At 43.6% G+C, this 13,152-nt stretch overlaps 1 protein-coding gene across 1 annotated transcript in view; it reads right to left on the reverse strand.

Annotated features, from left to right (window-relative positions):
* Positions 1–13,152, reverse strand: part of dnaaf9 (dynein axonemal assembly factor 9) — a 120,103-nt gene that overhangs the window by 47,837 nt on the left and 59,114 nt on the right. The window contains exons 20-23 of the mRNA XM_064953088.1: positions 12,583–12,686; positions 9,849–9,995; positions 4,981–5,066; positions 4,761–4,862 (exon numbers count right to left, since the gene is read on the reverse strand). Of these exons, the coding sequence (XP_064809160.1) occupies positions 4,761–4,862; positions 4,981–5,066; positions 9,849–9,995; positions 12,583–12,686 (439 nt within the window). The remainder of the gene's footprint in view (positions 1–4,760; positions 4,863–4,980; positions 5,067–9,848; positions 9,996–12,582; positions 12,687–13,152) is intronic.

Below are 13,152 nucleotides of genomic sequence, written 5' to 3' on the forward strand. Positions count from 1 at the left end.
CTGAACTCTATCAGAGAAGTACTTGGTGAACCACGCGAGGCAATCATTTGAGAAACCAAGGCTGTCGAGTCTGCCAATGAGGATATGGTGATTGACAGTGTCGAAAGCCTTGGCCAGGTCGATGAATACGGCTGCACAGTACTGTCTGGCGGTTATGATATTATTTAGGACCTTGAGCGTGGCTGAGGTGCACCCATGACCAGCTCTGAAACCAGATTGCATAGCGGAGAAGGTGCGATGGGATTCGAAATGGTCGGTAATCTGTTTGTTGACTTGGCTTTCGAAGACCTTAGAAAGGCAGGGTAGGATAGAGATTGATCTGTAGCAGTCTGGATCAAGAGTGTCCCCCCCTTTGAAGAGGGGGATGACCGCAGCTGCTTTCCAATCTTTGGGAATCTCAGACGACACGAAACAGAGGTTGAACAGGCTAGTAATAGCAGCTCTATCAGAACATCATGTCCTGAGCAAGGAACTTTTTTACATGGCACATATTGCACCTTTACTTTCTCCTCCAACACTGTGTTTTTGCATTATTTAAACCAAATTGAACATGTTTCATTAATTATTTTGATTATTTATATTAAGTTAAAATAAAAGTGTTCATTCAGCATTGTTGTAATTGTCATTATTACAACTGTATATGTATAAGTGCTACGCTCTAACCCAGAACTACTTTTTATTGGAGGACCAAAAGAAGCCGATACCGATTAATTGGCCCGAATGTCCGTGTTCTGCCATGGCCATTGAAAAGCCCAGATCTCAATCCCGAAATATGTAAGTTGGCCAATTAATCGGTGTCTGCTTTTTTGGTCCTCCAATAATCGGCATTGAAAAATCATAAATTGGTCGACCTCATATATAAAATATTATATACACACATACACACACTCAGCAAAAAAAGAAACGTCCCCTTTTCAGGACCCTGTCTTTCAAAGATAATTCATAAAAATCCAAATAGATCTTTATTGTAAAGGGTTTAAACACGGTTTCCCATGCTTGTTCAATGAACCATAGACAATGAATGAACATGCACCTGTGGAACGGTCGTTAAGACACTAACAGCTTACAGACGGTAGGCAATTAAGGTCACAGTTATGAAAACTTAGAGGACACTAAAGAGGCTTTTCTACTGACTCTGAAAAACACCAAAAGAAAGATGCCCAGGGTCCCTGCTCATCTGCGTGAACGTGCTTTAGGCATGCTGCAAGGGGCGGGATCGATTTGGAGGTGGAGGGTCCGTCATGGTCTGGGGCGGTGTGTCACAGCATCATCGGACTGAGCTTGTTGTCATTGCAGGCAATCTCAATGTTGTGCGTTAAAGGGAAGACATCCTCCTCCCTCATGTGGTATCCTGTGGGGTCCTGTGTGGCTCAGTCGGTAGAGCATGGCGGTAGAGCATGGCGCTTGCAACGCCAAGCGTCGTGGGTTCGATTCCCGCTGGGACCACCCATATGTAAAAGTAGTGGCCCCAGCCGACTTGTAAGTCGCTTTGGACAAAAGCGTCTGCTAAATGGGATATATTATTATATATTATTATTATTATCCTTCCTGCAGACTCATCCTGACATGACCCACCAGCATGACAATGCCACCAGCCATACTGCTCCTTCTGTGCATGATTTCCTGCAAGAAAGGAATGTCAGTGTTCTGCCATGACCAGCGAAGAGCCCAGATCTCAATCCCATTGAGCACGTCTGGGACCTGTTGGATCAGAGGGTGAGGGCTAGGGCCATTCCCCCCCAGAAATGTCTGGGAACATCCAGGTGCCTTGGTGGAAGAGTGGGGTAACATCTCACAGCAAGAACTGGCAAATCTGGTGCAGTCCATGAGGTGGAGATGCACTGCAGTACTTAATGCAGCTGGTGGCCACACAAGATACTGTCTGTTACTTTTGATTTTGACCCCCCCCCCATTGATCAGGGACACATTATTCCATTTCTGTTAGTCACATGTCTGTGGAACTTGTTCAGTTTGTGTCTCAGTTGTTGAATCTTGTTATGTTCATACAAATATTTACACATGTTAAGTTTGCTGAAAATAAACACAGTTGACAGTGAGAGGACGTTTCTTTTTTTGCTGAGTTTATATATATATATATATATATATATATATAAATATATATATATATATATATACATACAGTTAAAGTCGGAAGTTTACATACACTTATGTTGGGGAGTCATTAAAACTTGTTTTTCAACCACTTCACAAATGTCTTGTTAACACACTATAGTTTTGTCAAGTCAGTTAGGACGTCTACTTTGTGCTTGACACAAGTCATTTCACCAACACTTGTTTACAGACAGAATATTTCACTTATAATTCACTGTATCATAATTCAAATGGGTCAGAAGTTTACATACACTAATTTGACTGTGCCTTTAAACAGCTTGGAATATTCCAGAACATGATGTCATGGCTTTAGAAGCTTCTGATAGGCTAAATGACATCATTTGAGTCAATTGGAGGTGTACCTGTGGATGTATTTCAAGGCCTATCTTCAAACTCAGTGCCTCTTTGCTTGACATCATGGGAAAATCAAAAGAAATCAGCCAATACCTCAGAAAAAAATTGTAAACCTCCACAAGTCTGGTTCATCCTTGGGAGCAATTTCCAAATGCCTGAAGGTACCACGTTCATCTTTACAAACAATAGTACGCAAGTATAAACACTATGGGACCACGCAGCCGTCATACCACTCAGGAAGGAAACGCGTTCTGTCTCCTAGAGAAAAGTGCAAATCAATCCCAGAACAACAGCAAAGGACCTTGTGAAGATGCTGGAGGAAACAGGTACAAAAGTATCTATATCCACAGTAAAACGAGTCCTATATCGACATAACATGAAAAAGGCCACTCAGCAGGGAAGAAGCCACTGCTCCAAAACTGCCATAAAAAAAGCCAGACTAAGGTTTGCAACTGCACATGGGAACAAAGGTCATAATTTTTGGAGAAATGTCCTCTGGTCTGATGAAACAAAAATTGAACTGTTTGGCCATTATGACCATTGTTAAGTTCGGAGGAAAAAGGGGGTGGCAGCATCCCAACCGTGAAGCACGGGGGTGGCAGCATCATGTTGTGGGGGTGCTTTGCTGCAGGAGGGCCTGGTGCACTTCACAAAATAGATGGCTTCATGAGGTAGGAAAATTATGTGGATATATTGAAGCAACATCTCAAGACATCAGTCAGGAAGTTAAAGCTCGGTTGCAAATGGGTCTTCCAAATGGACAATGACCCCAAGCATACTTCCAAAGTTGTGGCAAAATGGCTTAAGGACAACAAAGTCAAGGTATTGGAGTGGCCAAAGCCCCGACCTCAATCCCATTGAACATTTGTGGGCAGAACTGAAAAAGCGTGTGTGAGCAAGGAGGCCTACAAACCTGACTCAGTGACACCAGCTCAGTCAGGAGGCCTACAAACCTGACTCAGTGACACCAGCTCTGTCAGGAGGAATGGAGGAAACATGCCTCATAAAATGTTTTGTGGCTGGTACAATTTGGGCACCGGCCACTGCGGCTGTTAATTTCCCACCCTGCTGACAGGTGTGATACATACGGCAACAGCCTGTTGTCTTCACAAGGGGAGTAGGTACAAGTCAATTTTATATAATTTTTTATTTAACCTTTATTTAACGTTAATAACAAATTCTTATTTACAATGACGGCCTACCCTGGCCAAACCCTTCTCTAACCCGAACGACACTGGGTCAATTGTGTGCCGCCCTATGTGACTCCAGATCACTGCCGGTTGTGATACAGCCCAGGATCAAACCAAGGTCTGTAGTGTTGCCTCTAGCACTGCGATGCAGTGCCTTAGACCGCGGCGCCACTCGGGAGCCTACATCTCCTATTCTGGTAGCTGGGAGTATGAGGCCTTCAGGCTGCCTCTATGTGGTAGGTAATGTACACTATGTGTATACTAGTGTATACTAGGTAGTGTATACTAGGTAGTGTGTACTAGGTAGTGTATACTAGGTAATGTATACTAGGTAGTGTGCACTAGGTAGTGAACACTAGGCAGTGTATACTAGGTAGTGTATACTAGGTAGTGTATACTAGGTAGTGTGTACTAGGTAGTGTATACTAGGTAATGTATACTAGGTAGTGTATACATACATCTCCTGTTCTGGTAGCTGGGAGTATGAGGCCTTCAGGCTGCCTCTATGTGGTAGGTAGTGTATACTAGGTAGTGTATACTAGGTAGTGTATACTAGGTAGTGTATACTAGGTAGTGTATACTAGGTAGTGTGTACTAGGTAGTGTATACTAGGTAGTGTATACTAGGTAATGTATACTAGGTAGTGTATACTAGGTAGTGTGTACTAGGTAGTGTGTACTAGGTAGTGTATACTAGGTAATGTATACTAGGTAGTGTATACTAGGTAGTGTATACTAGGTAGTGTGTACTAGGTAGTGTATACTAGGTAATGTATACTAGGTAGTGTGTACTAGGTAGTGTATACTAGGTAATGTATACTAGGTAGTGTATACTAGGTAGTGTATACTAGGTAGTGTATACTAGGTAATGTATACTAGGTAGTGTATACATACATCTCCTGTTCTGGTAGCTGGGAGTATGATGCCTTCAGGCTGCCTCTATGTGGTAGGTAGTGTATACTAGGTAGTGTATACTAGGTAGTGTATACTAGGTAGTGTGTACTAGGTAGTGTATACTAGGTAGTGTATACTAGGTAGTGTATACTAGGTAGTGTGTACTAGGTAGTGTATACTAGGTAATGTATACTAGGTAGTGTATACGTACATCTCCTGTTCTGGTAGCTGGGAGTATGAGGCCTTCAGGCTGCCTCTGCGTTTGGCCACAGGGGGGGCGTGGCAGTCATGCAACCACTGCAGTCTGGAGTGCCTTGAGGGACAACATGGATCAACAACATTACTCCTAATATTGACATTTCTGACAGATCAAAGTCAGATCACTTACGTAGAAGTCGTAGGCTAAGTGCCAGTTCGTTACTGTGACTCACATGTTCCTCTGATCACAGGTCAGCTGTTCTCTGTCCACCAGCTGCAGAGAGAGTCCAGAGTCGGACCCCTGCCACACTGGTAACACCTGCAACAACAATACAACACCTAAACAACCACAATACAACACAACCACAATACAACACCTAAACAACCACAATACAACACCTAAACAACCACAATACAACACCTAAACAACCACAATACAACACATAAACAACCACAATACAACACCTAAACAACCACAATACAACAAAACCACAATACAACACCTAAACAACCACAATACAACAAAACCACAATACAACACCTAAACAACCACAATACAACACATAAACAACCACAATACAATACAACCACAATACAACACCTAAACCACCACAATACACACCTACACAACCACAATACAACACAAAAAACAACCACAATACAACACATAAACAACCACAATACAACAAAACCACAATACAACACCTAAACAACCACAATACAACACATAAACAACCACAATACAACCACAATACAACACATAAACAACCACAATACAACACCTAAACAACCACCATACAACACAACCACAATACAACACAACCACAATACAACACCTACACAACCACAATACACACCTACACAACCACAATACAACACCGAAACAACCACAATACAACACCTAAACAACCACAATACAATACAACCACAATACAACACCTAAACAACCACAATACAACACATAAAGAACCACAATACAATACAACCACAATACAACGCATAAACAACCACAATACAACGCATAAACAACCACAATACAACACATAAACAACCACAATACAATACAACCACAATACAACACCTAAACATCCACAATACAACACATAAACAACCACAATACAATACAACCACAATACAACACCTAAACAACCACAATACAACACATAAACAACCACAATACAATACAACCACAATACAACACATAAACGACCACAATACAATACAACACCTAAACAACCACAATACAATAGAACCACAATACAACACCTAAACAACCACAATACAACACATAAAGAACCACAATACAATACAACCACAATACAACACATAAACAACCACAATACAATACAACCACAATACAACACCTAAACAACCACAATACAACACATAAACAACCACAAAACAATACAACCACAATACAACACCTAAACAACCACAATACAATACAACCACAATACAACACATAAACGACCACAATACAACACATAAACAACCACAATACAATACAACCACAATACAACACATAAACGACCACAATACAATACAACACCTAAACAACCACAATACAATACAACCACAATACAACACCTAAACAACCACAATACAACACATAAAGAACCACAATACAATACAAACACAATACAACACATAAACAACCACAATACAATACAACCACAATACAACACCTAAACAACCACAATACAACACATAAACAACCACAAAACAATACAACCACAATACAACACCTAAACAACCACAATACAATACAACCACAATACAACACATAAACGACCACAATACAACACATAAACAACCACAATACAACACATAAACAACCACAATACAACCACAATACAACACCGAAACAACCACAATATAACCAAAATACAACACATAAACAGCCACAATACAACACATAAACAACCACGATACAACACCTAAACAACCACAATACAATACAACCACAATACAACAAAACCACAATACAACACCTAAACAACCACAATACAACACAACCACAATACAACACCTAAACAACCACAATACAACACCTAAACAACCACAATACAACACCTAAACAACCACAATACAACACCTAAACAACCACAATACAACACATAAACAGCCACAATACAACACATAAACAACCACAATACAATACAACCACAATACAACAAAACCACAATACAACACCTAAACAACCACAATACAACCACAATATAACCAAAATACAACACATAAACAACCACAATACAACACAAACAACCACGATACAACATCTAAACAACCACAATACAATACAACCACCATACAACACAACCACAATACAACACCTACACAACCACAATACAACACATAAACAACTACAATACAACACAACCACAATACAACACATAAACAACCACAGTACAACAGATAAACAACCACAATACAACACAACACAAAAACAACCACAATATAACACAACCACAATACAACACAACCTCAATACAACAAACAACCACAATACAACAACAATACAACATAAACAACCACAATACAACACATAAACAACCACAATACAACACATAAACAACCACAATACAACACATAAACAACCACAATACAACATATAAACAGCTACAGCTCCCTGTGAGTAGAAGGCTCTGTGACTGACTGACATGTTAGTAGAAGGTTCTGTGACTGACTGGCCTGTGAGTAGAAGGTTCTGTGACTGACTGACTGACTAACCTGTGAGTAGAAGGTTCTGTGACTGACTGGCCTGTGAGTAGAAGGCTCTGTGACTGACTGACAGACTAACCTGTGAGTAGAAGGTTCTGTGACTGACTGGCCTGTTAGTAGAAGGTTCTGTGACTGACTGACCTGTTAGTAGAAGGTTCTCTGACTGACTGGCCTGTTAGTAGAAGGTTCTGTGACTGACTGGCCTGTTAGTAGAAGGTTCTGTGACTGACTGACATGTGAGTAGAAGGTTCTGTGACTGACTGACTGACCTGTGAGTAGAAGGTTCTGTGACTGACTGACCTGTTAGTAGAAGGTTCTGTGACTGACTGGCCTGTTAGTAGAAGGTTCTGTGACTGACTGACCTGTTAGTAGAAGGTTCTGTGACTGACTGACCTGTGAGTAGAAGGTTCTGTGACTGACTGACCTGTTAGTAGAAGGTTCTGTGACTGACTGACCTGTTAGTAGAAGGTTCTGTGACTGACTGACCTGTGAGTAGAAGGTTCTGTGACTGACTGACCTGTTAGTAGAAGGTTCTGTGACTGACTGACCTGTGAGTAGAAGGTTCTGTGACTGACTGACTGACTGACCTGTGAGTAGAAGGTTCTGTGACTGACTGACCTGTGAGTAGAAGGCTCTGTGACTGACTGACCTGTGAGTAGAAGGTTCTGTGACTGACTGACTGACTGACTGACCTGTGAGTAGAAGGTTCTGTGACTGACTGACCTGTGAGTAGAAGGTTCTGTGACTGACTGACCTGTGAGTAGAAGGTTCTGTGACTGACTGACCTGTCAGTAGAAGGTTCTGTGAATGACTGACCTGTGAGTAGAAGGTTCTGTGACTGACTGGCCTGTTAGTAGAAGGTTCTGTGACTGACTGACCTGTGAGTAGAAGGTTCTGTGACTGACTGACCTGTTAGTAGAAGGTTCTGTGACTGACTGACCTGTGAGTAGAAGGTTCTGTGACTGACTGACTGACTGACCTGTGAGTAGAAGGTTCTGTGACTGACTGACCTGTGAGTAGAAGGCTCTGTGACTGACTGACCTGTGAGTAGAAGGTTCTGTGACTGACTGACTGACTGACCTGTGAGTAGAAGGTTCTGTGACTGACTGACCTGTGAGTAGAAGGTTCTGTGACTGACTGACCTGTGAGTAGAAGGTTCTGTGACTGACTGACCTGTCAGTAGAAGGTTCTGTGAATGACTGACCTGTGAGTAGAAGGTTCTGTGACTGACTGGCCTGTTAGTAGAAGGTTCTGTGACTGACTGACCTGTGAGTAGAAGGTTCTGTGACTGACTGACCTGTGAGTAGAAGGTTCTGTGACTGACTGACCTGTGAGTAGAAGGTTCTGTGACTGACTGACCTGTCAGTAGAAGGTTCTGTGAATGACTTACCTGTGAGTAGAAGGTTCTGTGACTGACTGGCCTGTTAGTAGAAGGTTCTGTGACTGACTGACCTGTGAGTAGAAGGTTCTGTGACTGACTGACCTGTTAGTAGAAGGTTCTGTGACTGACTGACCTGTTAGAAGGTTCTGTGACTGACTGACCTGTGAGTAGAAGGTTCTGTGACTGACTGACCTGTTAGTAGAAGGTTCTGTGACTGACTGACCTGTGAGTAGAAGGTTCTGTGACTGACTGACTGACTGACCTGTGAGTAGAAGGTTCTGTGACTGACTGACCTGTGAGTAGAAGGCTCTGTGACTGACTGACCTGTGAGTAGAAGGTTCTGTGACTGACTGACTGACTGACTGACCTGTGAGTAGAAGGTTCTGTGACTGACTGACCTGTGAGTAGAAGGTTCTGTGACTGACTGACCTGTGAGTAGAAGATTCTGTGACTGACTGACCTGTCAGTAGAAGGTTCTGTGACTGACTGACCTGTGAGTAGAAGGTTCTGTGACTGACTGGCCTGTTAGTAGAAGGTTCTGTGACTGACTGACCTGTGAGTAGAAGGTTCTGTGACTGACTGACCTGTCAGTAGAAGGTTCTGTGACTGACTGACCTGTTAGTAGAAGGTTCTGTGACTGACTGACCTGTGAGTAGAAGGTTCTGTGACTGACTGACTGACTGACTGACCTGTGAGTAGAAGGTTCTGTGACTGACTGACCTGTGAGTAGAAGGTTCTGTGACTGACTGACCTGTGAGTAGAAGGTTCTGTGACTGACTGACCTGTGAGTAGAAGGTTCTGTGACTGACTGACCTGTGAGTAGAAGGTTCTGTGACTGACTGACCTGTGAGTAGAAGGTTCTGTGACTGACTGGCCTGTTAGTAGAAGGTTCTGTGACTGACTGGCCTGTTAGTAGAAGGCTCTGTGACTGACTGACCTGTTAGTAGAAGGTTCTGTGACTGACTGACCTGTGAGTAGAAGGTTCTGTGACTGACTGACCTGTGAGTAGAAGGCTCGGTGACTCTGTGAGCGTGGCTGGAGGCTGAAGACCAAACAGTGGTCGTCACTGTGGAGAGGGAAGGGCAGGTGGGACAGCAGAGCAGCTTCATACTGTACAAACAGAGCTGCCACCACGCTCGACGAGTCCTGGCGGACACAGAGAGATTTGGGGGACAGTGGTGGAATGTATAACAACCCCACAGACAGAAGAGGCACAGTAACAATAACAGAACCATGGTTGGTCCGACACCCGACACATCATATGCTGCTGCTACTCTGTTCTTTATTTTAATATTATTATTATCTATCCTGATGTCACTTCACCCTGCCTTCATGTACATATCTACCTCAAATACCTTATTATTATCTATCCTGATGTCTAGTCACTTTACCCTGCCTTCATCACGGTTGACAACTCCATTGTTTCCTCCTCCCAGAGCGCTAAGAACCTTGGCGTGATCCTGGACAACACCCTGTCGTTCTCAACTAACATCAAGGCGGTGGCCCGTTCCTGTAGGTTCATGCTCTACAACATCCGCAGAGTACGCCCCTGCCTCACACAGGAAGCGGCGCAGGTCCTAATCCAGGCACTTGTCATCTCCCGTCTGAATTACTGCAACTCGCTGTTGGCTGGGCTCCCTGCCTGTGCCATTAAACCCCTACAACTCATCCAGAACGCCGCAGCCCGTCTGGTGTTCAACCTTCCCAAGTTCTCTCACGTCACCCCGCTCCTCCGCTCTCTCCACTGGCTTCCAGTTGAAGCTCGCATCCGCTACAAGACCATGGTGCTTGCCTACGGAGCTGTGAGGGGAACGGCACCGCAGTACCTCCAGGCTCTGATCAGGCCCTACACCCAAACAAGGGCACTGCGTTCATCCACCTCTGGCCTGCTCGCCTCCCTACCACTGAGGAAGTACAGTTCCCGCTCAGCCCAGTCAAAACTGTTCGCTGCTCTGGCCCCCCAATGGTGGAACAAACTCCCTCACGACGCCAGGACAGCGGAGTCAATCACCACCTTCCGGAGACACCTGAAACCCCACCTCTTCAAGGAATACCTAGGATAGGATAACGCTATCCTTCTCACCCCCCCTTAAATGATTTAGATGCACTATTGTAAAGTGGCTGTTCCACTGATGTCAGAAGGTGAATTCACCAATTTGTAAGTCGCTCTGGATAAGAGCGTCTGCTAAATGACTTAAATGTAAATGTAATGTACATATCTACCTCAAATACCTTATTATTATCTATCCTGATGTCTAGTCTCTTTACCCTGCCTTCATGTACATATCTACCTCAAATACCTTATTATTATCTATCCAGATGTCTAGTCTCTTTACCCTGCCTTCATGTACATATCTACCTCAAATACCTTATTATTATCCATCCTGATGCCTAGTCACTTTACCCTGCCTTCATGTACATATCTACCTCAAATACCTTATTATCATCTATCCTGATGCCTAGTCACTTTACCCTGCCTTCATGTACATATCTACCTCTAATACCTTATTATTATCTATCCTGATGTCTAGTCACTTTACCCTGCCTTGTATAAGAGGTATCAGAATGTACAAGAGGCATCAGAATGTACCAGGTGTATTAGAATGTACCAGAGGCATCAGAATGTATAAGAGGTATCAGAATGTACAAGAGGCATCATAATGTACCAGAAGCATCATAATGTACCAGAGGCACCAGAATGTACCAGCGGCATCAGAATGTACCAGAGGCATCATAATGTACCAGAGGCATCATAATGTACCAGAGGCATCATCATGTACCAGAGGCATCAGAATGTATCAGAGGCATTAGAATGTACCAGAGGAATCAGAATGTACCAGAGGCATCAGAATATACCAGGGGCATCAGAATGTACCAGAGGCATCATAATGTACCAGAGGCATCAGAATGTACCAGAGGCACCAGAATGTATCAGAGGCATTAGAATGTACCAGAGGCATCAGAATGTACCAGAGGCATCGGAATGTACCAGAGGCATCGGAATGTACCAGAAGCATCGGAATGTACCAGAAGCATCGGAATGTACTAGAAGCATTGGAATGTACCAGAGGCGTTAGAATGTACCAGAAGCATTGGAATGTACCAGAGGCTTTAGAATGTAAAAGATGCTTTAGGATGTACCAGAAGCATTGGAATGTACCAGAGGCTTTATAATGTACCAGAGGCTTTAGAATGTACCAGAGGCTTTAGAATGTACCAGATGCTTTAGAATTTTCCAGAAGCATTGGAATGTACCAGAGGCTTTATAATGTGCCAGACGCATTGGAATGTACCAGAGGCATTGGAATGTATCAGAAGAATTGGAATGTACCAGAGGCTTTAGAATGTACTAGAGGCATTGGAATGTACCAGAGGCTTTAGAATGTACCAGAGGCTTTAGAATGTACCAGATGCTTTAGAATGTACCAAAATAATTGGAATGTACCAGAGGCTTTAGAATGTACCAGAAGCATTAGAATGTACCAGAAGCATTGGAATGTACCAGAGGCTTTAGGATGTACCAGAGGCTTTAGAATGTACCAGAGGCAACTAAAATAGGCCCCAACCCAGGGACACGTGGCTGGCTACTCCGTGTACTTATCACTTTCAGCACGTGACAAATAACATTTGATTTGTTCCCAGGGCCCTGGTCAACAGTAGTGCACTAAAGGGAACAGGGTGCCCTCTGGGAGACCACCCATGTAACTGCCTGTGTTCTGGTAGAGAAACGTACCAGGTCATACAACTTGATCCGGCTGATGAGGCTCCTGGGTAGACTGATGGTGCCGTACTGAGGATGGAGGAACAGGATGCCCTCTGTGAAGAAGCTCATCTTACCTGAAACACACAGACACAGGAGGTTAAAGGGACATCATTCACATTAACTACAGACTAACTCATTAACTAATTAAATAACTGACACACTGACTAGCTGGGTGGGTGGCTGACTGACTGACTGGCTAAGTGGGTGGCTAACTGACTGGCTGGGTGGCTGACTGACTGGCTGGCTGGCTGGGTGGGTGCGTTCGAGTGGATCACTATTTAATAGCCGTTGCTCCTGTTCCCAAGAAAGCTAAGGTAGCTGAACTAAATGACTACTTCTGTCAAGTGCTTTGAGAGACGAGTCACCCAGGTGGTGAGGGTAGGAAACAACATCTCCACCCCGCTGATCCTCAACACTGGGTTCCCACAAGGGTGCGTTCTAAGGCCTCTCCTGTACTCCCTGTTCACCCACGACTGCGTGGCCATGCACGCCTCCAACTCAATCATCAAGTTTGCAGATGACACAACAGTGGTAGGCTTG

Source organism: Oncorhynchus masou, chromosome 32, assembly GCF_036934945.1.
Source record: "Oncorhynchus masou masou isolate Uvic2021 chromosome 32, UVic_Omas_1.1, whole genome shotgun sequence".
Classification (NCBI taxonomy): domain Eukaryota; kingdom Metazoa; phylum Chordata; class Actinopteri; order Salmoniformes; family Salmonidae; genus Oncorhynchus; species Oncorhynchus masou.